This window comes from Gymnoscopelus braueri, assembly GCF_963280865.1.
Source record: "Gymnoscopelus braueri genome assembly, chromosome: 15".
Taxonomy (NCBI): domain Eukaryota; kingdom Metazoa; phylum Chordata; class Actinopteri; order Myctophiformes; family Myctophidae; genus Gymnoscopelus; species Gymnoscopelus braueri.
The window spans coordinates 36,452,151-36,479,861 of NC_137620.1; the positions used below are offsets into that span (position 1 = coordinate 36,452,151).

The window sequence follows — 27,711 nt, forward strand, 5'->3', positions numbered from 1 at the left end:
AACCACAAACCATTTTACCACCCACCTTCTTGCCGCAGTTTGAATCACAAACTGGTGCACAAGCTAGTATCCTGACCCAGTCTGAGTCCCAGCCTAGTTTACCACCCACTATCCTGCCCCAGTCTGTTCCAGTCCACGCCCAGGGTCAGACTGGTTTGGAACCAGTGAATACAGCCTCCTCTCTGTTGTCTACGTCAATATCTCCTCCACCTTCCTCATCCTCTTCCTCACCCCTCCATCGTGAACCCTCACCAGCTCCTCGTCGCTCCATCTCTGACCTCCTGCCCCCCCCCTCCTCCTCCTCCTTGCTGTCGACCTTCCATCCACTCCCCCCGGGTCAAGGTCAAAGGTTGCCGAACCAGGAAGTGCTTCTGCTCAACCCCGAGAATCTCCTGCCCGACCGTGGATCAGTGTCCGACCGCGCCCCTATAGTGTTCCACCCAAACCCCATGACCCCTAACCCGGGTGGGAGACAGAAAGTCGACCCAAAACCCAAAGCGAAGTCACCCGACCCGCCTTCTGGTTCGAGTCCCCCAGACGGAGGGGTGAAATTCCCCGGGGTGGTGGGCAGGCACAGCGCCTGGGAGCTGGGCATGTTGCTGGGCTGCTCAGCGGGCCTGGGCGTGTTACTGGTGGCGGGACTGCGATACGTGTACCGGCAGGCGTGCGGCAGGCACACAGAGGTGAGGCTGAGAGACAGAGAGAGGGATTATGGAGGGAGAGAGAGAGAGCGGGGGCTCATCCACGTACAGGAGTGCGGGGATCTGGTCCGAGTCCGCAAGATCCGAGAGAACAGCTTTGTCCTTCTGGCAGAGTATGACATACTGAGTCCTCCTGGGAACTGACACACAAACACACACACACACACACACAGAGACGTAGGCTACCGACTCCCAGACTTTTCCGTCATCCGCTCATAATTCTGACATCCCATTATTCCGACCATTAGGTGAGGTTAGGGTCAGGGATAGGGTTAGTTATAATGGGGCCAGTTGGACCAACGGGACAACAGCCATTGCCTCTGGCTATGGTCCCTCTATAGCGAAATGGCTGAAAATAGCAGATCTACAAGCTCACAATGCGACACGTTGTGAGCTTGTTAGATCTGCAAATTAGTTTTTCAAGCTTTGCAAATGTTTGAAACATTGACAATAATAATGGGCCGAAATAGGGATGAAAGGTTGAAAGTGGTGAAATAGGCAAATAATGTTATGAATTGAAATATGTTTGTGTGTGTGTGTGTGTGTGTGTGTGTGTGTGTGTGTGTGTGTGTGTGTGTGTGTGTGTGTGTGTGTCTCTGTAGTCTCTGGGGACCCACTTTGCAAACCTTTGTACTAAAAAGAAAGAAATACACAATAACAGATACACACACACACATACAGTCAGACAGACAGACAGATAGATGGCACTTATAGAGACGCAGGGCTATTCGCTCTAAGATAACGTTGCAGAGTCAATATGAAAAGGTTCATTTTAGAGTCATTTATTACATGGCTTTGTATATGGCTTTTTGCTAGAACTCAATTCTGATTGGCCAGTAACAGTAGTCTTAACAGTTATCTCTGTCTCCGTTACATTGCTATGGAAGCGGAGCCTTATATCGAACATATTTAAATCTGTATTTCCTGTAGTCTGTAGTTCCTAATTATTTTGTTTGTAAATACAGTGCCAGTGTAATAAGTGGCAACAATGAAAAACCGAAACCTCAATCTAATGGTATAATTTGTATTGTTTGTTTCATTTTATTTTCTGTCTTGTCCATGCCATTTACTGTTTGTCTTTACCCATGCTTTCCCTGTTGGTGTACTGTATGTGCTGTTTGTTTATTATTTATGTCCTGCTGAAGAAGACAGGAGCCCTTGACGATCTGAATAAAGTCCCTGCACTTCCTGTATCCAACCACAGGGTGTCAGTGTTGTACAAAAAGAAAACTAGTCAAACCCATAACCTTCTACTCACCAGCAACATGTGAACACCTCAAAATAAATTCCACTTGAAGGGGTAGAGACAGACAGACAGACGAACAGACAGTCAGACGTCTTCCTTTTTTTTTACACTTCCATGTGTTTTATTTTATATTAAACGTATGAACAGAGACGTTTCAACTCTCACTCTGGGTTCTTCTTCAAAGTCACTGGTTCTATTCACCTTCTAACAAGAGGCCTGCAACACCAGGCGAACATGAAGTTAACAGCAGGTAGAACCAGTCAACCAACTACTACAACAGACCAACGTGTAGATGTGCTACCAGGTGACACCCAGTGCTACACTGGTACTCAGACATATGAACCAGGATCTGAACACATCCTTGGCTCTTCCTATATTGACCTTGTGGCAGGAACACACACTGTTGAACTAGAAGGAACAGGCAGGAGTGGACAATGACCTAATAACAGAACCTTTATGGTCCATACATAAAAATATCATCGCTGTCGGGCAGGGACCTTCCGTATTGCAACTGCCCCCCCTCTCCCATCAATTTATGCACTATTTCATAGGTCGTCGTATAACAGTGCTGTGCAAAAGTAGCCGATCTACAAGCTCACATGTTGCATAATTATGCGTTATGAACCTACTGTCAGCTATTTTTGAAACATTTTGCCAATAATGACAGGCCCAAAATAGCAATGCCAGGTTGAAAATGGATGTTTGTCTGTGTGTTATGTAAATATTGAATCAAAAGTATTAACAACAGCTTGTGACTAAATAATAACTACTTTGGATCCAATGGAAAACAGGTCCCCCCCCCCACATTTCGTTTAAAGTAACGGTTTTGGACAAGGTTTCAAAGATACATTATATTACAGTGTATATTCAATTATCCTCATTTCTATGTCGCAAAGGCTGAAGATAATATTTTCCAATGGGCTCCCTACAATGGGATCCTCTCACTTATTTTCCTAACTTTTCCAAACACTTACGATGAAGATGAACTCTCCTGCATTTTCCTTCTAGTCACAAATACATTCTTTGTTTTGGTAACAGCAAGAAAATGAGACTGTAAAAAACAATACAAGTATTCATACAATAAAAGTCAGGATAATAGAATTAGAACAGACCCTGTGTGAGTAATGCCCCAATGAGTAATTAACGACCCCTCCCCCCTTGCTGGTTCACACACATTCTGTCTTTAGTTTACATTAGTTGTTCCCAAAGGTTATAGCTCGAGACCCAAAAGAAGGAATTCTTAAACGTTTCTTTTATGTATTTATGCATAAAATACTTATTTTTTAATGTTGCAACTGTTTTTAATTGATATTTAATCAAAAATTAACGTATGAAAACAAAAAATAAACAATATTTACTTGCAACCCATAAAAATTGGTCCACGACCCAAACATGGGTCGATATTGGGAAAATTTAACTACTTTAAGTACTTTTTTTTTTACGATAAGCATCACCAGGTCCCCCAGCAAAGTAGGTGGCTGTAAATATGTAGGTATAGGGCACTTATTAAAAAAATTATTGTTTAATTTCAGCATTTATTAGACTGTACAAAACTAAAAGGTTGATTAAATAGAAAACATTAGACTCCTTCACCATGGATTTATTTAACATTTTTTGTTTTCAGCATTTGTTCCCAAACCAGTCAAAAATGTTGACTTAAACACTAAACTCTAAATAAGCAGCTTCACAATAAGACCATCATCAGTTAAACCCAAGTGTTACTGGAAAAAGGGCTTAATGGTCCAAAACGGGGAAAAATACTCTTCTTGTAGAAAGTGTATTTTCAAAAGAGGCTCGTTTGAAAATGGATTTAACGGCAAATTCAGTCTAAAAAAAACACAACACAAGTACATTTTCCTGGGCAGTGACTTCTAGTAGAGAAAGAACAGTAAAAATAAAAAAGCTAACGTAACCCCAGTAACCCCACCCCTCCACCTCCCACGGTAGGGACGTGCTGAGAGTAAAACCAAGTGCTCCCTCTCCCTGCATCTCGCAGGAAAACTGAGTTTTTGATACAAAAACAGTAGAAAGCACTTTGTGTGTGTTTGTAGAAAACTAAAACTACGTAATTCTTAAAGAGTTTTTTTGTATTTTCTGTTTCTGTCATGGTGAAGTTTCAGGAACGTTATCTACTTGCGCGGCGGCGCGCTGAGGTCTCTCTCGGTCAGTTGCGATAAGGCACTTGTGGGACTGTTGTATTCCTCCGCGGGAGAATAAGTTAGTCCCCATTGGTCACAGTATATGAAATACACGCTCATGCACGCACACGCACCCACACACAGCATCAGACCAGTTGTCACAGAAACGGTTTGTCCTTCTCAAACGGGTTGGAGGGGTATTAACTTCACCGCCTAGAGAGAGAGAGAGAGAGGAGGGTATAATGAGAGAATAGTTGGTAAAACAAGATATTTTAGTTTGATAAACATCACAATCTGTAGAGAGAGGAAGACATACTTGATGGAAATTACCAAAACCTCCACCTTCATCAACAGCAACAAACAAAACAACAACAACAAAACAACAACATTGTTTTTGAAGAGAATTAAAGCCTGTGTGACCACCACAACAATGCAATGAAGGCAGGCGTTGTGCTGTTAATCAGCTGCACGTCATGCTGTGCGAGTGTCGGCCATTTTGTACAAACTAGAGAGTTGTACTGGGTACAGGCTGGTGTCAAACCAGGTCAGTATCCCAGCACAGGAACGTTTTAAATATAGTGTTTCATGTGTCAAAAATATCTGTAAAGGTTCTACAAGCTCACCAAGCATCGCGCATGCAACACATTGTGAGCTTGTAGATCAGGTATTTTCTAAGGCACGACACAGCTGTATGACAAAGCATCTAATTAAGCATTACATGACATCTGTTGAATAGACAGAATTATTTTCACAACGGGACAGTTTATTCTGATACATTTCTATTCAGATTGGTCTATCGTTCGGATTTTTTTTTTTTGCTTCCTTCAGGCATGAGAGCCAACTGACCTTCTTGTCACCTGACAGGGGGGAGTTTCCCTGGTTGGACGTAGCGCGTGGAAGGAACACGTTATTCCAACCAGTTCCCTTCCCCTCCATCAGGCGCCCTGGCTGTCATGGGGGAGGCGGTATAGCGACCAGGATTACTACATGTTTTTGTGAGGGTATTAACTACCCTAGGAGACACGGGGAGAACATGCAAACTCCACACAGAGTAGGCCCTTTCGCCAACCCCATAATCGTTCGGATTATTAGCGGAATAAAAGGCTTAATGTAAACACAGCTACTGACAACATGTTGGTAGCTAATGCTAGCTGAAACATAGCAGCGTAGTGGTTACACAGGCTATCAAATTACCATTAGAATAACATTTATTATGTATTGTCCATTTATGTGAAAATGTCCCTTTGGTTTCACTGAGGCAGAATTAAAAACAGACAAGATACAACAAGGGACAGTAAAAAAAAAAACACTAGACACGACACGACAAAGTTCCCAGAGCAGACATCCCAGTACATCTTGAATGAAAATTAAGTTAAATTGAGGAATAAAAGTAATTAATTAAAAACATTCAGACGTTTGACAGTTCTCTACTCACTCATGCATCGTTGTAGTGTTGGAATGCGGCCCTATCTCAACAACAGACTAGACTGTAGAGGAAGGGAATAAGGTAGTGAGGTTATTGTTGTAATGCAGCCCTATCTCAACATCAGACTACCAGATGATGGACTAGAGGAAGGTAAGGTTAGTGTTGGAATCTGGCCTTATTTCAACCACAGATTAGATACTACACTACGAAAGCAAGGGAGCAAGGTCGCCAGGTTAGTGTTGGAATGTTGCCTTATTTCAACAACAGACTAAAGGCAGCTGTCCACCGCACCGATATCGGCCGACTCGGCGGCGGGAGGCGTTGGAAAGCGTCTCCTGCTGACAACCTGTTGTCGATAGCACCATGTTGTCGGGTCGGGACTCGAAGATTACCGTCAATGACCAACCGAGCAGGTCCGGCCATTGGGCCGACCGGTAGAGTTTTCACAATGGGACATTGTGTTTTAATTGGATCTTGTTAATTCGATACACTTATTTGTTTTAGCTCTTGCTCATTTGATTTTCCTATTTGTTTCATCTGTTTAAGAAAGTAGGTAGCTGATATATTGCACTTTTACCTAGAATACAGTTAAGACTTCTGGTGATTAGTAGTTTTCGTTCCCTACCTATGTTGAATGCACTTATTGTTGTAAGTCGCTTTGGATAAAAGCATCTGCTAAATGACTGTAATGTAATGTAATGTAGAGCCGTCGATAGCCGTGGGGTAGTGAAGAGGGGGGAGAGAGGGGGTAAAAGTTTGGTCCGAGCTGCAGTACGAGCTGGCTCCAGTGTTGCCAGATCCCGTGAGTGAAACAAGTGACCAGGTCTATGAAAACAAGCCCAAAAGAAGCGACCCGTTTCACCACTTGAGCCCTATTACATCAGCTATTTTCAAAAAGAAGAATCTTGAAAGCAAGCCCAAATAAGCAACTACACTTCAGAAACAAGCCCAAACATATCCAACCCGCAACTATGAATATTTACAAGCGACTTTACAGGAAAACAAGCCCAAAGATAGGGTTAGGCCCAAACAATGTGGGCATCGGCCGACAGTTTGTGCTGAACTAAATGCTAACTTTTACCAACAGACTACCAGTCTGTTGTAGTCTGTTTGGTGGAGAGTCACCTTAACTGGGGGCAACAGGAGGTAGAGTGTCCGCTTTGCAATCCGAAGGTTCCCGGTTCGAACCCGGGCTCTCCCTGGGTTACTGTTGAAGTGTCCTTGATTAAGACACGGAATGTCTTGCATGGTGAGTGAATGTAATGCACATTGTAAAGCACTTTGGATAAAGAATAGATACTTTACCATTTTCTAGTTACTAAACTAGAGGAAGGGAAAAGGTGTAGTGTGAGGCATTATGGGAAGGGAGAGAGAGAGAGAGAGAGAGTGAGAGTGAGAGTGAGAGTGAGAGAGTGTGTGTGTGTGTGTGTGTGTGTGTGTGTGTGTGTGTGTGTGTGTGTGTGTGTGTGTGTGTGTGTGTGTGTGTGTGTGTGTGTGTGTGTGTGTGTGTGTGTGTGTGTGTGTGTGTGTGTGTGTGTGTTCTTCTAACCTTCTGCCTGGAGGCCATCCAGGTTCTGATGCTGGGGACCAGTATGGATCCCAGTAGGATCTGGGCTGGGTGGTAGATCAACAGAGGCACTGAGATCAGAGACAGATGCTCATACCCTGCAAACACTATCTTTAACATGGGAATACCTGCAGAGAGATAGAGAGAGAGAAGTAGAGGAAGTTAAATGATGAACTGAAACATTCTCATGAAGATAACTTGTGCATGTGTGTGTGGTGCCGTGTGTGTTTGTACCAACCCAGTGTGAGTGATTTGTGTGTAGAACAGAAGATGATGGCTACAGTGTCAGCTGGGGTGAAACCAGAGCCAGCCCTGCGAAAGGAGACACACACACACACACACACACACGCACGTCAGGATATCTGTTATTGTGCATTAAACCGACATCGTTAAAGGGGAACTTTGCCGGTATTTCACGTGAGTTGTATGCTTTTATAAAATTGTTACCAGATTATTTCACTACAAGTATCTGCCTTGTTTTACAATTTACAATTACAAATTAGTTATATGTAAAACTTTGCACATACACCAAACGAAAGCTCCTCTTAAGCTGGGCTCACACATAAGAAACGATTTGAATTCTGGTAACATCACACACTACAGGATAATTTTATAAGATTCTCTCATCAGATTATCTTAAACATGGCACACACTACACGATTTTTTAAACAATGAGGCAACACACACTGCAAGTTTCTATTCAGATTCTCTGGGTTGCCCGAACGCAGCACCTTGCGTCATTTCATCTCACGTGATCACATGCGGAAGGAGCAGCAGAAGCTGACTAGCAGATGTAAACAAAGACACGTTCTAGACAGTGTTCTTCCCACATACACAAGCCTCAGCTGTCCAACGCACGTTGGACGGTCCACTCATTCACTTCACGTCTGTCTGCTTGTAGACCGTCTTTCTCTCGGTCGTAAGCTACTCCCGCTATGCCGTTCCACTCAGACAGTAGAGATCCAGATAAATATCAAACATGTTTGAACATTCTCGGGACAGCCTGACCTTCCTGTGAGCAACTCGGGGGGGTTAAGATTGGATCTTTGAACCACTCACACTAGAGGATAATGATGCCCCAGATTTGCTCCCGATCTAGGCTGGGGTACGGCACGCCTCCTCGATACTCTGGAGGGTTGTTTCTGACCCAAAATCGCCCCGATTATCTTGTAGTACGAGCCCAGCTTTAGTATTTTAAAACAGGACTCAGCCATTCAGAAGGACTGGAATTATGCGTTTTTAGTGGAACTGTTAGTCAGATTAAAAGGATCAGATTGATCGCTGTCTGGAGTTAACCTCACTCCGTCAAATGGAAGAAGCTTGCGACACACATTTTGTTTCACAGCGTACTTGCATCTGAGACTTCGGGCGCAGAATCGATGACAGACGGAGTTTCATTTTTTCAAGTTACTAGGCAGGTGATTGGATGATCCCGCCCCTAGCAGCCACTGATTGGTTCGTATGCGCAGCGGTTCGGGCAGCTTTACTCTGTGAGCAATCCCAGACCCTCCTTCCTGAAACCAAATGCAATGCAATGCATGAGATTTCCGGAGGGAGGGGGTGTTTACCAGGCTAGTCTGGAGTCTCACCTGGTAGAAAAGGCAAATGTCAGCAACATGAAGCTGATCTGTATGAAGAATACTGGAAACACACACACACACAGGATTCTGGTCAGAACAGAGACAAAATATTTTACAGATAGTTGTAGACGTCCCTTCGCTCCTTTTTTAAACCTAACTAACTGAAGCCAGAAATAGCCGATCTACAAGTTCTATTTCTCAAAATCTACTATACTTGTGGGGACATTTGGCCCTCGCAAGTATAGTAATACAAGTATAAGCACACACACACACACACACACACACACACACACACACACACACACACACACACACACACAGAGAGAGAGAGCAGTTCTTACTGATGACGACCACCAGCAGCAGGCTGGTTCTGTCCAGGGTGATGTTGTCATTGCTGAAGGTGTCACAGAAGGTGGAGTAGATGATGAGCAGCAGAACTGCAGAGTTGATGTTTGCAAATGGAACTTTGCGCCGTTCCAGACACTCTCTGAGGAACTGCCGACACACCTACACACACACACACACACACACACACACACACACACACACACACTATATTATACCTATATTATTATATTATACAACAGATGGTATACACCTGTACACACAAGGCTTTGTGACACTGTCATTTCTGATCACGTTCCCCTACATTGGTGCTGAGACAAAATATAGAATACAGCGATTTGTTTTTTTAAAGAAGGGCTCGCAAAAGAGTGTATCAAGCATTTACTTTTTTCCTCCGTAGAAAACGGTATTGTAGTAATGTTTAGATCCCTTCAGATCTTCTTCAGGTTAACAAGAGCCTGAGGAAAATACAAAGGGATCGAACAGACAAGAGTACCAACCTGACCCAGGATCAGAGGAACGACCACCGTCAGGGAGAGCTGATAGAAGATAGAGGAGAACGGAACAGGGGAAGAGGAGCCAAGCTGAGGAGAGGAGAGGAGAGTTACACATGACTAATATATGCAGTAATATAATGTGAGGTTAATATGTTTGTAGAGTTAATGTCTTGTGCTGTTTGTGAACTTACAAACAGCAGCAGCAACACTGGAGTTATAACAATACCCTGGAAGAAAGACACAGTACTGTTAGACACACACAGACAGACAGATAAACATATATAAACATGTAATGAGAGTAGGTCTTACCAGGAAACTTCCAAACGCTGAGTTAAAGATGGCCGCCGCCTGGAGAAACATCACATGTTAACATACATCTAGCATGTCCGCAGGTTTCCTACATTCGTGTGAGTGTGTGTGTGTGTGTGTGTGTGTGTGTGCGTGCGTGTGTGCGTGCGTGTGTACGTGCGTGCGTGCGTGTTACCTCATTTCCTCCTACAGCCTTGGTCAGTATAACAGCAGAGGAGACAGGAGGGGGCATGCAGCCCACCGTCTGTATCCTAGGAAACAACACAGGCATCGTGTCAGAGGTCAGACCTGATATGTTTTTATTTTATGGAAATAATTTACTTGGAATCATCCACATAGGAACAGCATGGCCAGCCTGTGATTGTAGGTCATCTATGAATTATCTATGACATATTGATTGAATACTTGCTTATTAACAGTACAGGTAGCACAGTCAAAGGTTATGCTGAAAGGATAACACAGAAAGCACCAGGGGCTTGTTTGCATTTCATTGCGGTCCTTTGTACTCAATTCATCAGCAATACGTAATAGGACTCTCAATTTGAGAAAGGTTTCAGCCTGCTTAGAGCCCTTTTGGAGTTCCATTATAAAATGAAAGCTAAATATTTTATAAAGTATAAAGCATGTGTAAAGAAGAACATTACTGGAGGTAATTCTGTGACCTACTGGCAGCGTGCGCAAGGAATTAGCCACTTACAGCAGTTTGTGAGATTAGCTCTGGACATTCAGATAGACACAAAGACCGACCCTCTTACTCTTATAGGCAGCTATCCTGCTGCAGAGCCACGCTGTAAAAAACGGTTCTTAAAGATGTGGTACGCGAGTAGTTAAAGGTAGGGTAAGTGATATTTTTTTGTATATATATTTTTTGGGTTAAAAAGGTTAAAGTACTATATTTTGATAGTAGTCATTGCTACCGAGTGTTTGTTTGGTCACAGCTCACAGGGGTCTCTCCAGCTCTATAGTAAACAGAATATAGTACATCTTCAGGTAGGTGACAACATTTAAGTCAATCAGCAGTGAAAATGCATTTTCTGTTTAATAAAGAGCTGGAGAGACATGGGAGACTCCTTTTACTGAACAAACACTCTATAGCAATGAGTACTATCAGAATATAGAGCTATTTAACTCTTATTTTAACCAAAGTGAATCACTTACCCTACCTTTAACTTGTTTTTAACCACCATTTCGCTGACATCCTGTAAATCAACAGCTGCCAGTGGCTGCTCCAGACTGTGGACTCAGCCTCACCCCAAAATCCACACCATGCCTGAATCTAACCAAACAATCCAGGAATGTGACGTGTCAATCATGTCACGTGCAGATGCAAGGGAGCCTTTATAGGCCTTTATTAGGACTACACTATCACCTCTGAATGACATTTACACTGGTCCATTACTAAATAGATGAAGCTGTATTAATGACCCACACTCATCCCACCCTGGACACTGTCTGTTTCCTCTCGGGAAGAAGATACAGGACAAATAACAAAGCAGAACAAACAGGCTGAAAAATAGCTTCTATCGAAGAGCTGTATTTACCACACTGCCAATACTGAAAAAGACCTGTAGGTGTCAGTGTTGGCCTACTTAATACAAGGAACATGGTGTAGTACATGCACATTGCAGCTTTGCACATAGTATACCAATGCATATGCTGCTGTCAACTGTTTACGTCACTTTGTTCATGTTTAGGCACCTTTGCCTTGTTTAAATGCTTGCCTTTGTATTTATCTAGCGTTTATTAATATTACTTTTTATCCGTTTTTTATTTCTTGAACTTTTATGTTGCACACTGCTGAACTAAAACTGCTTTTCATTGCTCTCTGAGCAAAATGACAATGAAGATCAATCCTAATAATTCTCATGTCTTTCAAAGTAAAGCCTCCCCCATCCTAAAATGTCTATGCTGGGGCAAAATTCTTCCCAGAACACGTTCAACGAGTTATCAATCAACTGCACACCTTCATTATTTTGGGTGGCTGAGTCACTCTCAGTGGTGGAAAGTAACTAAGTACATTACTTAAGTACTGTACTTAAAGGTATCATGACATTCATTTTCACTTTTTTTATTTTCAATGTTTTATTTGGGGTTTTATGACCTCAATTACACCCAAAAAACCTGAACTTAAAACATTCAGTGGATTTTCTGTGGTCTAGGGTTTTCTGAATAATTAGGCTGAAAAGTAATCTGAGCTTGGCCCTTCGACAGTGAGGTCACTGTCGAATAATCCCGCCCACTCTCCTCCTCGCCCCTCCCCTCCCCTATCCTTTCCTTTGGGGGGGGCGGAGCAGAGGCGATGATTGACAGGCAAAATCCCTCACCAGCGACACCCGCAGGCAAAGATTTCTTTTTTCATTGCAGTTGAAAAGGCTTTAGAAATGTGAGAGAAAAACACCTGCCATTGATCACTGGAATGGAATTTTCACTTAAAACTTTTTGTACACTTTTGAAGGACCAGGACAAAGACTTTGAATGTGGTGTAAAAGTGAATGTCATTAAACCTTTAAGTACAATTTTGAGGTATTTGTACTTTACTTGAGTATGTCCAATTTCCATTACTTTTACTCCACTACATCTCAGAGGCAAATATTGTACTTTTACAACTCCACTACAATTATTTGAAAACTTTAGTTACTAGTTACTTTTTTAGATATAAATTATGATATTATGAAACATACATTAACCACCGTTAGCCCTATTTTATACAAAGGCTATTTGAAAATAGCCTATCTACAAGCTCACAACACGTCGCTTTGCGACGCGTTGTGAGCTTGTAGATCTGCTATTTTCAAATATTTAGTACTTTTACTTTTGATACTTTAAGTACATTTTGATGCCAATACTTTTGTACTTTTACTCAAGTAAATTTTGAATTCTGGACTTTTACTTGTAACAGAGTATTTTTATATTGCAGTATTGGTACTTTTACTTAAGTAAAGAATTTGAGTACTTTTTCCACCACTGGACTCTTGTTGCATGCAGATAGGATACTGGCAGCAGTACTGTAGCCAAAATGCTGTTTATACTGGGTATGTATTTGAACACACCTGACCGACCTACTGTTATGCGAAGTAGCCAGGTGGATACTTGGCGCATGAGTCGTCTCGCATGCACACTCACAGCCGTGCATGTGCGTGCGCATGCTCCTGCTCAAAAAGACTGGCGGGAGCAGCGATCCACCCCTACACCCCTTCCCCCACACCTATATCAGCTAACACAGGACGTTTGTACCTCCCTTCCCCTAAACACCCTGGCCAACGCTCCAAGCATCCTGGACTCTTCTCCCTCCTGGCTCCCAAGCAGTGGAATGACCTCTGAACTCATCCCTCAGTCAGAACTGCAGACTCACTCACTCCACATTTTCAACCACAGTCACTTCTTCTTCCCTTCCTCCACCTCGCCCTCTATACCTCTCCTCAATCCTTGTATCACTGCCAGTGCACAGAATTAATTTGTAATTTACAAATGGGATTTGGTTTGTCCTGTCCAGGAACTAAAATCAAGCAAGAGCCAAGTTAATTAGTTAGTGTGGTTGGTGTAGGTCTATTACAGCCTGTATAGAGCAGCTACTCTCTCAACACTAGTGTGTGTACACTGTTAATGCCACCATAGCATTATCAGTGAACATACACTATCTCAAACCTTCAATGTGAGAAAATTGAAATTTCGCTGCGAGATCTCCTCGCTCTCTTTCCCCTCTGCATCTCCAGTTCGCCACCCTCTCAATTTGTGCATTCATGTGCCATCAATGCATGTTACTAACATTGTATGCATTCATGTTGCATCAATGCAATTAAAACCCCATTATAAGGGGTTTGAGACAGCTTGAGTTCTTGAAATAACATGTTTTGATTTGGCACTATATAATACAATGGAATTTAACTGAATTGGAAGATCAGAGAACAGATTTTGAGTGATTCCTGAAATATTTATGGTTCGTACAAGACATGAGACACATGCGCGCACACACACACACACACACACACACACACACACACACACACACACACACACACACACACACACACACACACACACACACACACACACACACACACACACACACACACACACACACACACACACACACACACACACACACACACACACACACACAGTAGTGTGCGGTGAATGGAGGCCTTTGTAGGGTTGCGTTCAACCCATGACACACTTCAGGTAGAGTTCTGCATAAAGAACTATATTCATCTCTTGCACACACACACACACACACACACACAGCTTGCCTACCCTTTGAGCAGCCATTGGTCGATGGCTGTGAGAGCCAACACTTTGAGTAGCAACCAGACAGCCAATGGGAAGAAGAGGAGTGTAAAACACTGGACCAATAGATGGAGACGGACATGAAGAACAGCACTGGTCAACTCCTGAGAGAGAGAGAGAAAAAGAGAGAGAGAGAGAGAGACATTCATGGTCTTCAGAAAACATGTCTTACCTCTGTCTGTCTTCAAGAATCAAAAGGGTTTACCTGGCTATCACTCATACAGGTACAAGCAGCGAAATGCAAGTGAAGTCTGCAATACCGTGCTAACAGCAACATAATAAAAACAACAACTAGAAAATGTGCTCCTCGGAGCACAAGTCTCCGCCAGCAGACCCGTGCTATTTTAATAGCACGGGTCGTCTTGGTAGAACGGGTCGTCTTGGTAGAATGCGCGTGGTTTTTGGTGTTCTGCAGGGGCGACTGAATATGTAGTGTCTGCATCTAAAAAATGTTCTTCTTGAAGCAATGTGTCATATGGGAGTCGTCGTAATTGACTGGTTTGTTCAAATGCTTGTCTGTCTTCTTCATCTTCATTGTCTTGAACAGTTTCAGCAGTTGATTGGTGTGTTTGATCTATGTCAGTTTTCTCTAGTGCTACATAATGTATTTGATCAAGGTGGCCAATTGTTACAGTATTAAGACTTCGGCCTTGTTGTGGGATCAATTCAACTCTATAGTCCTCTTCTGTGTTACTGTTGTAGATGAGTATGCTTTCTTAGCTTTGGCCTTCTGCGCCTTTGCTTGACCAATGTTAGGTGTTCTCAGAGGGACACACACACGCACGGACGGGTGATTTGTACTGGAAGGTACTGTTCCAATCAAGACTGATTGATCCTGTCTTACCTCACTTCAAAAAACATAAATGGCTTTTTGAAGTGACACACCTATTTATAGGATTTTATTTCGTCATGCGTCCCTCTAGCCAATCAAAGGCATTGGTGTCAACATATTGACACGTGTCACGTGGAGCTTGACCAATGTTAGCTTGGCTAGGAGGGAGGTGAACACACAGCGGGACGAAGCGAAAACATACTCTCCGCCTCCGGCGGAGACAATAAAGATAAGATAAAAGATATAATAATAAAGATGAAGATACTAAATATTAAGCCCCATGAGGAATTTCATTAGCAGCGATGAGGAGGTATAGCTTATTGTCTGGATTCATAGAATGTGCAATAAGTTAAAAGCATGTATACAGATGACTTTGTATTACAGCTCTGAGTGCCAACACATTTTTTTATTTGTTTTTTTCTATTGTCCATGTCCTTGTTTATGGCTCTGATAGCCACCGGGAAAAAAAGCCCTTCTTGAATCTTGAGCTCCGGGCATTGAGACACAGAGACAACATGTCTTGTCTTACCTCAGTCTTCAGAGACAGTCCGCTGTTAAAGAAAATGATGGCCACAGCTAGATAGGCTACGGTGATCTCTGGCTTCAAAGGACCTGATGAGGAGAGGGAGGGAGAGAGAGAGAGAGAGAGAAAGAGATGTAAAAAGATAAGGGAGAGAGAGAGAGAGAGAGAGGTTGACCTACTTCATAAATCCTGAAACAACACTGGCACATTAACACTAACAGTGTGTTTACTGTTTACAAGCACTTTCAGTATCCCAGTTACTCAACACTTTCGTCAGCACACTGATTTCAGAAACAACATTTAAGTGAAGTGAGAAGAACGCTGGTTTCCTTTTCCAGGAAAATGGATTATAATAAATAGGGATAACACTGATACATTTCTGCTGGAGAGACCTGGATACCTGACCATGTATTCTTTGAGACACACAGGTATTGGGAGGTGTGGCCGAGGCCGCTATTGTACAGTGTAAACAACACAGGTCACAGCATTGAGTCGTAGTGACACAGTATACAGTGGTAGATTATCTCTGTCCTAGCGCAGTTATGGTTACTGTAAGTACCAAAGTGTAGGCTGTGGGGAATGCATCATCAACCACTATGATCAAATTAATAATGGCCGTGTTAGAATCATGTGCGTCAATGTGCATTGACAATACTGTTGACTACTGTCTATGCTTGAACACTGGCACACCCATGACTCTGGGCACACCTAAATATAACACAACCATTATTAATTTGATTAGCTGCGGCTATGTTGCTCATTAACCTGCCATGCTTTTGATCTGTTGTAGTTTTTAACCTGAACGGTCTTGGAAAACAAAATACAAAATCAGCCTAGGGTTTCAAACCCCTTTAAATTATCTCTATGCACATTTTTAGCTGATGCTAAACAGTAAATATTTTATGTTGTTGCCGCAAGTAATGTCTGTTTATGAGTGTGCAAAACTCTCTAACCAGTCATACATATAATGGGGTCAGGGACTGTGGAAGCAGACAAAAATAGAGATATGTCCTTATAGGGTCATGTCAAATCTAATAACTTAATGAATGCAAGCACACATGGAGCTCTCCAGCCAAAACGCAAAGGCCTTGGGCTGATTAAGTTTCCGTTTACAGTACTGTATGTCGGCTGTGGCAGCAGGGAGGAATGTGACTGGTAAATGGTAAATGCATGTTTTAACACCACTTATACCATAAATACTTTGTTGACCGGAGTCCCCCAGGGCTGTATACTAGGTCTGCTTCTTTTGTCTGCACCAAGTCTTCAAGAAGACTTGGTGCAGACAAAAGAAGCAGACCTAGTATATATATATATTTGGCTAAGATTAGCCAAAAATAGCTGATTAACTCACAACAACGCATCACATTGCGATGCTGATCATTCTGATCTTTTAGATCTGCTATTTCTGCAGAATGTTCACCCCAGAATAAAGACGGTAGGGTTCATGTGGTTAGAAAAAGATGTGAATATTATTAAATGTATGGATGAACGTGCATTGCGCAGCGCAGACAACTGTTTTCAAAACAGTGGGAGGTGTGTTAGCGCCGGTTTCCGCTGCTGTCCGTATCAGTAAGCAGAGATCATCGATAGTCTGGCTTCGCGAGACAACAACAGAGGTGGTGGTGGACTGGTTTCAGTGGTTTGTTCTAAATTGTTGAAGTAAGTTTGTCATGTCTTTTACTGGAATATAGACCAATATTGATTAATTCAATTCATGAGCCAGTACAGACCGGCACCCACAGTAATGATGTCAGCAGTGGTGTTTTGGTCGCTACACGGGACACCACAGCATTCCACTGGAAATGTTTCTAGATTCACGAGCCAAGAACCCAAATGGCTACTTTGCATAACAGGTTCACCGGTGACGGTGAGCGTGTGCGCGTGTGCATGTGACGTCATTAAAATACCGTTCCCCTGGATGTCAGTACGCAGTCAGTCAACCCTGCCTTACACCACTTAACAGCAGTGTGTCAAATGTCTTGATTGATTAAGGTACAGACAGATTATTAAAAAGAAAGAAAGAAAGAAATCAAAATCGTTCTCAAACTTTTTAATTTCAAGGATCTCTCCATAACTCTCAGAGTTACATACCTGTAAAGATCCATTTAGAACCCCCCTCAAGAAGGAACCCTGAGGGGCCCCTGCCCAGACCCCCACACCACACATCTATTCTATATACACCCATAAAATGCTAATAAACAATCATATGTAGCCTACTACCTTTATACCAACAGTAAACTGAAAATATGTTCAATCACTACTGTACATCCATGACTGAAGAAGGCCTGTGCGACTGAAACATTGTGAATAAAGGGAATTATATGCTGGGACATTGGTCAAGTAAGTTACATACTGTAGAAGCTCTATAGTCTCAGTGGTTCTCAAAGTGGGGTCCTAGCCTGGCTTCCAGGGGGTCCCCAGCCAAATGAGGAACAGAATAATTTCACCAGCTAGAAGTTAACCCAATGAGATAATGTACATATGAATGACTATTCAGATCATGTTTCACTACAGTATGTCCACTGTTATCTCTCCACCTAGGCCACAGCAGAGACAGTTGTTCAAGTGTGTACCAAATCTAGTCTAACATCAAAACTATTCTCTTATGGGGGTCCCACAGTCTTATACGTATCAATTTGGGGGTCCTTTGATATGACAATGTTTGAGAAACACTGTTCTATATCGATGCTAGTACAGTAGAGTCTAACCCTATTTAACCCTGTCTTGAAGTAACCACTCAACATTGCAAGTCAAACAGAAGCTTATCTCCTGTGTGATATGAGACGGAATTCAATACTAAAAGACACACACACACACACACACACACACACACACACACACACAGTGTGTAATGTATGTGCCACCGAGGGGGGCGTGTGTTTACATCACTACTGCTACTACCTTATGCAACGTGTCACTACCTGCCAACACACGCACACAGAGTCATTACTGCTGGATGATGTTGAAATCCTCAGTTAATGAAGTCAATAAAGTTTCAAATTAAAACCCACCCCATATGTTGTGAATGCGAAATAACTAAAAATCACAAGTCATATAGACATGAGATAAACAATAATAAACAGGTGATAAGACAGGATAAATGTGAGATAACGGACGATCATAAAGAAGAAGTGATAAAAGAGGAGAGAGTTATATTCACCTCCGTTCACACCGAAGCTGGGCTGCAGTTTGGCCGATAAGATAACCAGCACTATGCCGATCATAAACCATTCCTTGCGGATCCTGGCCACCAGACCCATGTTCCTGTGCCTGTCACAGGTGTCCTCCCCCCGGGGAGCCCGTGTCTGTCACACACCCCCGTCCCCCTGGAACATAAGGTTTTAGCAACAACTACTCCCGTGTGTGTGGGATTCTATTCTACTGAGAAGCTTCTCTCGGGAGAGGAAACTGAAGCTACTTCCTGACACATTTGCAAATCCGCCGTCAGTACCGTAATGACCGTAATAGTCCGTCACGCCGGTACCGTAATGACGGTAACAATAGCGCATGAGCAAATTCGGCATCAGTACTAGCCCAATCTGGGAACCCATCGCCAACTGAAAATGAAAAACAGCGCCCTCTGCTGTTTGTTCTATGTCTGTTGGCAGTGCAGGAATCTGTTCTTGAGAGATTAGTACTAGCCTACCGTAATGACGGTGATAGTCTGATAGATAGACCGTGCACGTAATTTCAATAAAAAATTAGCTTTATTGGCCTGAGAAAACATAAGTTTAGATTGCCAAAGCAAGGTGTCAAAAAACAGTTTAAGAACATGGGGAAAGTATATACAGTTGGAGGAGGTACAGCATGAGTTCACCCAAAAAATGACTTATTTTCTATCAATTGCACACCCTTGAATCCATGGATTCTTTTTTGTTTTTGTCGCATTCCTAAGCTAATAATTTGATTCCCGTCTCCTACCGGCTAATGTATCCGGTAGGAGACACAAAGTATATTATTTGTGTCTCCTACCGGAAATACACACGGTCATCAAATTATTGTCTTAGGAATGCCACAAAAACAAAAATAAATCCATGAAATCAAGGCTTCATGGGGTGTGTAATTGATAGAAAATAAGTCATTTTTTAAAGGTAGCAGCTCTAATTTATGTGCAATAGGTCTAGACGAGGTCAACTCGGTACAGATAGACACTCAATGGTTAGTCCTAGGGTGGTTGTATTCCAACAATAATATATATATATGGAGAAAAGAAAAAGATAATACTATTAGACCCCGTCTTACAACTAGTACAGTTTACTTAAAATACAATATGTCATTTTTGGTCAAGAGACACTTGACAAAGTATGAATGGGTCAGAAGTGTCATGTCTAACTAACTAACTGGAGATTCATGAATCATAGATTATGACATGTATTTATACTGTATGTTACATACATTAGCCCTGTATTGTAATGCATGTTTTCCCCATTTATGAATGCCCTCTACCGCGTCCGCTTTGATCTGTGTGTGTAATTGTATTTTATTGCATCTATACCCCTTTTCAATACATATGTCAATAAATCAATCAAAACGTTATCATGATGGTCTGACTATGACATATAGTTTTCATTTATCCTGTGCAAGAGGGGTACCCCGGCCCATACCCGTCCCAAAATACTTTTTTGGCATGCAATACCCTTTGTCAACCAATAGGTGTCCTACCTGCCAACAGGATCTAATGTTTTATTATTTTATACCCATTTCATCCCAGGGGGAATTTCAGTTTTCAACTTCACCCAGCTGAGTGCTGCCCACAGAGGGGGGATCAGCTAGGGGTTAAGTGTTATGCTCAGGGACACTTCGACCATAGTTAAAAATAAGACTTTGACACATTAACATACCATACAGACTGAGTAACATATACATTTATTCACACACAAAATGTTATATGCTGTAGCTTTAAAGTACAAGTACCAGTACTATTACTAGTAGTATTAGACTGCACAGCCGAAATAACAGAATATGGTTTGGTCGTTGTTTCACTCCCATCACAGTAGACTGTCTCGCCTCTGCTTCCATGACAGCAACCGTGCGAGGGATAAGGGTGTGGCCTCCTCTATATCAGTGCAGTACTTCCTGGTCAGGCTGTGAGCGCGTGCACAACCCACCAACACCTGATGGACAGGAGAGAAGCCAAACCCACAACAGTCAAGAGGTAGCATGAGCTCAGGATTACTATGATTAGTACTGGATTAACAATCTGGATTAACATGAACTAGTCTGGATTAACAATCTGTTACTGTTACTACTCTGGATTAAGAGTCTGAATTAGCATGAACAAGTACTGGAATAACAACACTGGACTAATATGAAGTAGTACTGCACATATACTGTATCTGGTTGTGAGATTTTGGAGAGACAGACGGATCAGATGGTCAGAAGAAGAAGACAGACAGACAGACAGACAGACAGACAGACAGACACACCTGTGCTTTTTGCAGCAGGTCCATCTCTCCCAGACTACAGGCGATGTCATAACCTTGTAGGAAATACTCACAACTCAGATCATACTGACCCTGGAGAGAGAGAGAGAGAGAGAGAGAGAGAGAGAGAGAGAGAGAGAGAGAGAGAGAGGGACATTCCTCAATCAACCAACCAATCACCACAAGAGTCAACAATCCGTCTTGCTGCAAAGTGTTGTCTGTCAGTTTATAATAAACATTTCTAATCAAACCCTTCATGGTCTATTGAACCCCACCTTTCTATCCCAGAGGGGGGGGGGTGCGTGCGCGCGCGCGCGCGCGTGCGTGTGTGTGTGTGTGTGTGTGTGTGTGTGTGTGTGTGTGTGTGTTACCCTGCGGTAGTAGAGTTGTCCCAGGCACATGCATGCATCCTGCTGGCTGTACTGTAGCTGGTTGCTAGGGGAGACAGCATCCTGCTGGCTGTACTGTAGCTGGTTGCTAGGGGAGACAGCATCCGGCTGACTGTGTTGTAGCTGGTTGCTAGGGTTGACAGCATCCTCTAGGGTGTGTTGTAGGTGGTTGCTATGGGAGACAGCTACAAACTTCTCCAAGTACTGAACGGTCTCATCTAGCCTGCCCTCACTGACACATGCATACATGCATGCAAGCACACAAAAACGCGTACACACAAACATAAATAGGTTATATAGTACCTTGGTAACTGCAGTGTTAGAACCTTGTGTTTACTAGCGCCACCCTGTGTTTAGTGTTAAATTGCATAGCACTAAATGAATAATTCAATTGTGTGTGTATGTGTATGTGTGTGTGTGTGTGTGTGTGTGTGTGTGTGTGTGTGTGTGTGTGTGTGTGTGTGTGTGTGTGTGTGTGTGTGTGTGTGTGTGTGTGTGTGTGTGTGTGTGTGTGTGTGTGTGTGTGCGCGTGCATGTGTGGGTGCGTGCGTGCGTGTGTGTGTGTGTATACTGTACCTCTCCGTGCACGTGGCCAGGGTCTTGTAGGCTTTCCCCAGACCAGCTGCATCTCCCAGTGAACTGCTGATATCCACGCATATGCTCAGGAACTGACACGTATACGCACGCAACATACACAATGTTACCATAGTCACAAAAATCACCTGAATGTTTTAATTATCAAGGTTGTCGAGCAATAGTAGTAACTATTATGAGACAGATACAATCACCCTGGTCTGTGATCAGGAATAAAACAAACACCTTCTGGGCTGTGATCAGGTCTCCTGCTGTCTGATAGGCTAATCCCAGCCTGTAGGCGGTGTCTCCCTCAATGGTCACATCTCCAGCTAAACACACACACACACACACACACACACACACACACACACACAGCGACAAATATCACCATCCCCACCCGGCTTCCCTCCCTCGAACAAAGGTCAACTGTATTAGTATAGACGCTCCGCGGTGGATTTGAACCCCTTAGACAAACCTCTCTCTCTCTTACCCTGGGTGGTGATGTCATAAGCCTTGTGGAGGTGTTCTATTCCCAGTGGGAGGTCCCCGTCCGCCATGGCGTTCTGAGCCAGCCGACAGTGGAGCCTCCACACGGACACACACATCCCAGCATCATCCACCTTCAACTTGGACAACCTGTCACACATCTGCCTGGCCTCGTCCCACAGGCCTGAGAGAGAGAGAGAGAGAAAGGGACACACACAGAGAGAAAAGTAGAAAATTGTGTGAAACTACAAGCCGAGAATGCATTGTGATTCGACAAGAGTTGGGATCCTGAACCGGGGGAGCCGGAGCCGGATCCAACATTGAGGAAACCGAATCGGTTCCATCACATTTGGAACCGTTTCCGGAACCGGTTTTGTCAGAACTGGTTATGTGGACTTAACGTCTGCTTTACAATTACATTACAGGTGGTTCTAAAACGTTTTAGTTTCTAGGACCACCATAACTCTGAGAGTGTAAAATGGAACCAAATGGATCCAAGGTTCCATTTGGTTCTATTTTGACACTCTCAGAGTTACAGAACTGTAATGTTCCATTTGCAACCCCCTGTAGGAATCGTTAAAAGGAACCGTTAAGGAATCGGACCGTGAAGAGGGAATCGCTAAGGAATCGGAATCGTTAAAATCATAAAGGATCCCAACCCTAGATGCGACAAGTTCTGAGCTCGTAGATTTGAGACAAGTGTGGTGTTGTGTGAAGAGCTACAATGCAGACAGGTGTGCAAACAGCAAAGCAATATGACACTATACATTACACCTACATTGTACTGTAGGTGTAACGTTAGATGATGGTGAGATTGCATACCGTAGGTCTTGTCACTAGTTTGAGGTACTGGAGCACATGAAATCTTATACACTTGCATGCATACACTCACTCACTATAGGGAGCTAGTGTGAGTGTGCGTGTGAGTGTGCGTGTGCGAGTGCGTGCGTGCATGCGTGTGTGTGTGTGTGTGTGTGTGTGTGTGTGTGTGTGTGTGTGTGTGTGTGTGTGTGTCTGTGTGTATGTATACCTTGCTCCACATAGACGTTAGCCATGTTAGCACAAGCAGCAGCGTGGGTTTGTTCATTGTGAATGTTGCTGGAGGTCTGGAAGCTCTGCTGGTAGAAATGAACCTTCAGCCAGCTGTCCTCTGGACTGGAGAAATACTCTGCTAGACTCACCTGATGGTCATACACACTGCACCACAACCCTACACACACACACACACACACACACACACACACACACACACACACACACACACACACACACACACACACACACACACACACACACACACACACACACACACACACACACACACACACACACACACGTTTGCATTACTGCTTGTGAAGACATCAACATATTAGCACGTGATTTCATGCATGCCATTTTTACATTGTTTGCCATTTTTTAACCCAAACCCTAAAGCCGAAAATAGCTACAAGCACGGCATGCTGGTGCATGATTCAGGCATAACTCCAAGTACAAATCACTAAATCAGGAATAACTCCAACCCCTTGACCATGTGTGTGTGTGTGTGTGTGTGTGTGTGTGTGTGTGTGTGTGTGTGTGTGTGTGTGTGTGTGTGTGTGTGTGTGTGTGTGTGTGTGTGTGTGTGTGTGTGTGTGTGTGTGTGTGTGTGTGTGCGCGCGCGTGTGTGTGTGTGACTGTGACTGTGTGTACCAGTCCTGCTGGCCTCCTCAGCCTGGGTCAGGTGGTGTTGCAGTGTGTCCAGTTTGTCGGGCTGCAGGTCCAGAGGAGTCTGCAGCCACACCACTGATCCTGGACCTGCTGCTAACCTGCTGCCCTCCCACTGCTGTAGCAGAGAGAACAACACACTGAAAGACCTGAGAGAGAGAGAGAGAGAGAGAGAGAGAGAGAGAGAGAGAGAGAGAGAGAGAGAGAGAGAGAGAGAGAGAGAGAGAGAGAGAGAGAGAGAGAGAGAGAGAGAGAGAGAGAGAGAGAGAGAGAGAGAGAGAATTATCCTGCTAGGGTCCTTCCAACCTGGCTTGTGCACTGATGCCTGTGTGCGTTTGTGTGTACCTGTGGTAGCCTTTTCGCAGCATCTCCACACAAATGTTGTGTTTATTACCGTTTCTAAACCTAAACAGAGAAAAAGAGAGATAGGAGATAGAGATAAGAGAGAGAAAGAGGAGAGAGAGATGGAGAGAGATTTCTCAATTGTTTTAGAGAATGACAGTCTACTGTAGTATAACTGAATGACTGACTGATTGATTTTATGAATGAATACATACTTTAAATGCAAACATTAAACAATGACAGAAACAGAAAGGTTATACTGGGGTTGGAAAAATTTGAGACACTCAGTAGGAGAGCTGAGAGACAGACAGTAGTACAGCTGAGAGACAGACAGTATGACGGACATACTGAGAGGAAGACAGTAGGACAGTTGAGAAGGAAACATAGGAGACAGTCAGTAGGAAAGCTGAGAGAGAGACAGTGTAGGAGAGACAGCCAGTAGGAAAGCTGAGAGGAGAGAGTGTAGGAGAGACAGACGGTGGGAAAGCTGAGAGGGAGACAGTGTAGGAGAGACAGATATTAGGAAAGCTGAGACGGAGAGACATATATTAGGAAAGTTGAGAGGGAGACAGTGTAGGAGAGACCAATATTAGGGAAGCTGAGAGGGAGACAGCGTAGGAGAGACATATATTAGGAAAGTTGAGAGGGAGACAGTGTAGGAGAGACAGACAGTAGGATAAAAGCTTATGTTGGGATCTGATCTCAGACCAGCATGAACTCATATAGGTTATGGTGACCAGACTGGTCACCATGTGGTGCCACTATATATGCCTATGAATTGAATACCAAGGCCCTCATTGGAAACAAGTCCGCAAGGACTTTTATGAACGGACCTGTTAGACAAAGTATTTTAAATGTAACTGTGCTGTTTTACATTTTTGCCTAATAAAATATTCAATCAATCAAAGACTCACCGTTCAATGTCATCCTTGGAGATGGTGTGTGTCCGAGACGGATTCTGGTCTGACTGTCTACACACACACATACACGCATACACACACACACACACACACACACACACACACACACACACACAGTAAATGGATCAGATCCTAGATCACTGACATTACATTCAAGCTGTATTCTGTCCTAAGATGAATAGATGTATCTATAACCTGTAAAGTAGTCTATATATAAATCTCACACACCTGTGCTGTTGTGTGGAATTGTGTCTCACTCCAGCTTTTATTTCTGGTAGAAACGACCCTGCTTTTAAACTCATCCTCCTCTCCCTGGACCGACCGACAGAAAAGACAGACAGACAGACAGACAGACAGACAGACAGACAGACAGACAGATTAGAAAAGCATTGCTTTTAGAAGTGTCATTTTAACATCCAGTATATTCTACTCAAACAATTCTCTCATTTACCTAACTATTATATTTTGGGGATTCGGATTTCCATTCGGAAACATGCGTGAAGTTATTCTCGCCTCTGTGTGAAGCAGCGCTGTTTTACAACCAGAACTTATTAGGCCTGATTTATACTCCGAGGTACAACGGTGTCGCTTAGCAGCAGACAAGCCATAGCAATCACTTGCTAGCTCAGCTCTGGTCCATAGCGTTAGAATGAGTTCTCCTTTAACGCTATCTAATCTTACTTTCGAGACGTCGCCCCAGCACACACGCGGCAGCGCAGCCTCTCGTCTTTAGTAAAAATAAAATATACACTTTAGCTATGAGTAGCTGTGAGTATAGCCTATACTCACCAAAACAAAGACGGTTTTAAGATGTTGAAAGCCTACTTTCCTTAGTGGGAATATTCGGAGCCCCCCACCTTACGTCTAAAACACACTTTTTGACCAGAAAATAAAATATTTCACCGGGAGGAAAAATATTTTAGTTATTCCACTGCGCCCCCTACAGATCTGGTCAATGGAATTCTTCTATTGACCAGATTGTCCTTCCGGTGAAATATTTTATTTTCTGGCCAAAAAGGTGTGTTTTAGACGTGAGGTGGGGGGCTCCGAGTGTTCCCACTAAGGAAAGTAGGTTTTCAACATCTTAAAACCGTCTTTGTTTTGGTGAGTAGCGAAAGTGTATTCTTTTTTTTTACTACAGACGAGAGGCTGCGCAGCCTGCGCTACCTGGGGTGTGCGGGCAACGGCTCGAAAGTAACATAGCGTTAAGGAGAACTCCTAACGCTATGGTCCAGAGAGCTAAACCAGTTGCAAATTGCAATCTCCACAACGCTACTTCAAACTTTGTAAAAAGTTAGAATTTTACTACGAACGCCATTTTACATAACGTGGTTAGATGCACACACACACAGCTCGTTCAAAAAGGAGAAAGGAATGTCACACAAATATAGGCTACTCTCGCATATTTCCTGCATAAACATGAAAACAAAGAGTTTTAAAGTCTGTCCAACCTGTCCAGAGTAAATCTTCTGTGCCTGTTGCCATGACAACGGGCCACGTCCCATACACAAAAGCCAGATCCCAGATGACAGGTTGGAAGTAACCTCGCGTCACCAGACCTTAGGTTGGAAGTAAGAGAATGGTGGGAAAAGTACTAAAATGTTGTTAAGTAAAAGTATATCAATACTGCAATATAGAAATCTGGCGTTTACGACAGTGACCACCAGAGGTCACTGTAGTTGTAACGGAGTAAAAGAAAAAATCATATATTTATTTGTAGTACCAAAAGTAAAAAGTACTCATTATGGATAATATCCCATTTCACAAGTTTTCTATTTGTAGATCTATTAGAGCTTGTAGGCTATTTTCAAACAGCCAAAGTATAGGGCTGAAATGGTAAATGCATGTTTTGTAAATAATAATCTAAATCTACAAAGTAGGCTAAGTAGTAAAGTTAACTTTTCAAATAACTGTAGTGGAGTAAAAGTACAATATTTGCCTCTGAGATGTAGCCAGCCTAGTGCAGTATAAGTATAAAGTATTGAGGGTAGGAAATACTCCAGTAAAGTAAAAATACTTGAAAAGTGTACTTAGTACACTCAAGAAACTGAATCCGCAAATAAAGTACAAATACCTCTACATTGTACTTAAGTACAGTATGTGACTTAGTTACACATTTCCATCACTGCCCATTCAAACAGCACACATGTTGGAATCTCACAATATCCATAATAACCAGTCCAGGCTATAATAAGCAGAGATCACTCCCTCAACAATAACAAAGGGTCAACAGCCTCACTTCCATTCACTTTATTTTTGCTTTCTACGTCACATGGACAATTTTAAATTTAGACTGACCAACCATAACATTAATTCATTCATTTGTATGGCGCTTTTCCAAAAAGGGTTACAATACAAAGTGCAAGGTATTGCAGCATGATAACCATAAGAGACAAAACAACAGAATAAGATCAGTCAGTGGA

The 27,711-nt window shown here is 43.0% G+C and overlaps 2 protein-coding genes across 4 annotated transcripts; both read right to left on the minus strand.

The window, feature by feature from the left end:
* Window positions 1–3,464: 3,464 nt before the first annotated feature.
* slc10a7 (solute carrier family 10 member 7) lies at window positions 3,465–18,866 on the minus strand. 3 transcript variants are annotated; one of them, XM_080452161.1, is made up of 14 exons: window positions 18,609–18,866; window positions 15,455–15,537; window positions 14,061–14,197; window positions 9,985–10,060; window positions 9,810–9,848; window positions 9,692–9,727; window positions 9,504–9,587; window positions 9,000–9,165; window positions 8,668–8,719; window positions 7,317–7,390; window positions 7,061–7,206; window positions 6,637–6,731; window positions 5,521–5,572; window positions 3,465–4,298 (listed from the first exon to the last, which is right to left on the minus strand). In XM_080452161.1, the coding sequence occupies exons 1-13, from the start codon at window positions 18,706–18,708 to the stop codon at window positions 5,557–5,559; spliced, it is 1,104 nt and encodes a 367-aa protein (XP_080308287.1). In that variant the 5' UTR covers window positions 18,709–18,866; the 3' UTR covers window positions 3,465–4,298; window positions 5,521–5,556. The 3 variants fall into 3 exon arrangements, with proteins under 3 accessions (XP_080308287.1, XP_080308289.1, XP_080308288.1); XM_080452163.1 differs by lacking the exon at window positions 6,637–6,731; XM_080452162.1 differs by lacking the exons at window positions 5,521–5,572; window positions 6,637–6,731.
* A 1,426-nt stretch (window positions 18,867–20,292) lies between these two features.
* Window positions 20,293–26,840, minus strand: ttc29 (tetratricopeptide repeat domain 29). The gene is made up of 12 exons (XM_080451124.1): window positions 26,740–26,840; window positions 25,517–25,600; window positions 25,283–25,339; window positions 24,372–24,431; window positions 24,012–24,175; window positions 23,353–23,532; window positions 22,327–22,506; window positions 22,080–22,165; window positions 21,837–21,928; window positions 21,243–21,492; window positions 20,875–20,964; window positions 20,293–20,562 (listed from the first exon to the last, which is right to left on the minus strand). Exons 2-12 carry the CDS (start codon window positions 25,588–25,590, stop codon window positions 20,437–20,439), a joined length of 1,359 nt encoding a protein of 452 aa, XP_080307250.1. The 5' UTR covers window positions 25,591–25,600; window positions 26,740–26,840; the 3' UTR covers window positions 20,293–20,436.
* Between the last annotated feature and the right edge of the window lie 871 nt (window positions 26,841–27,711).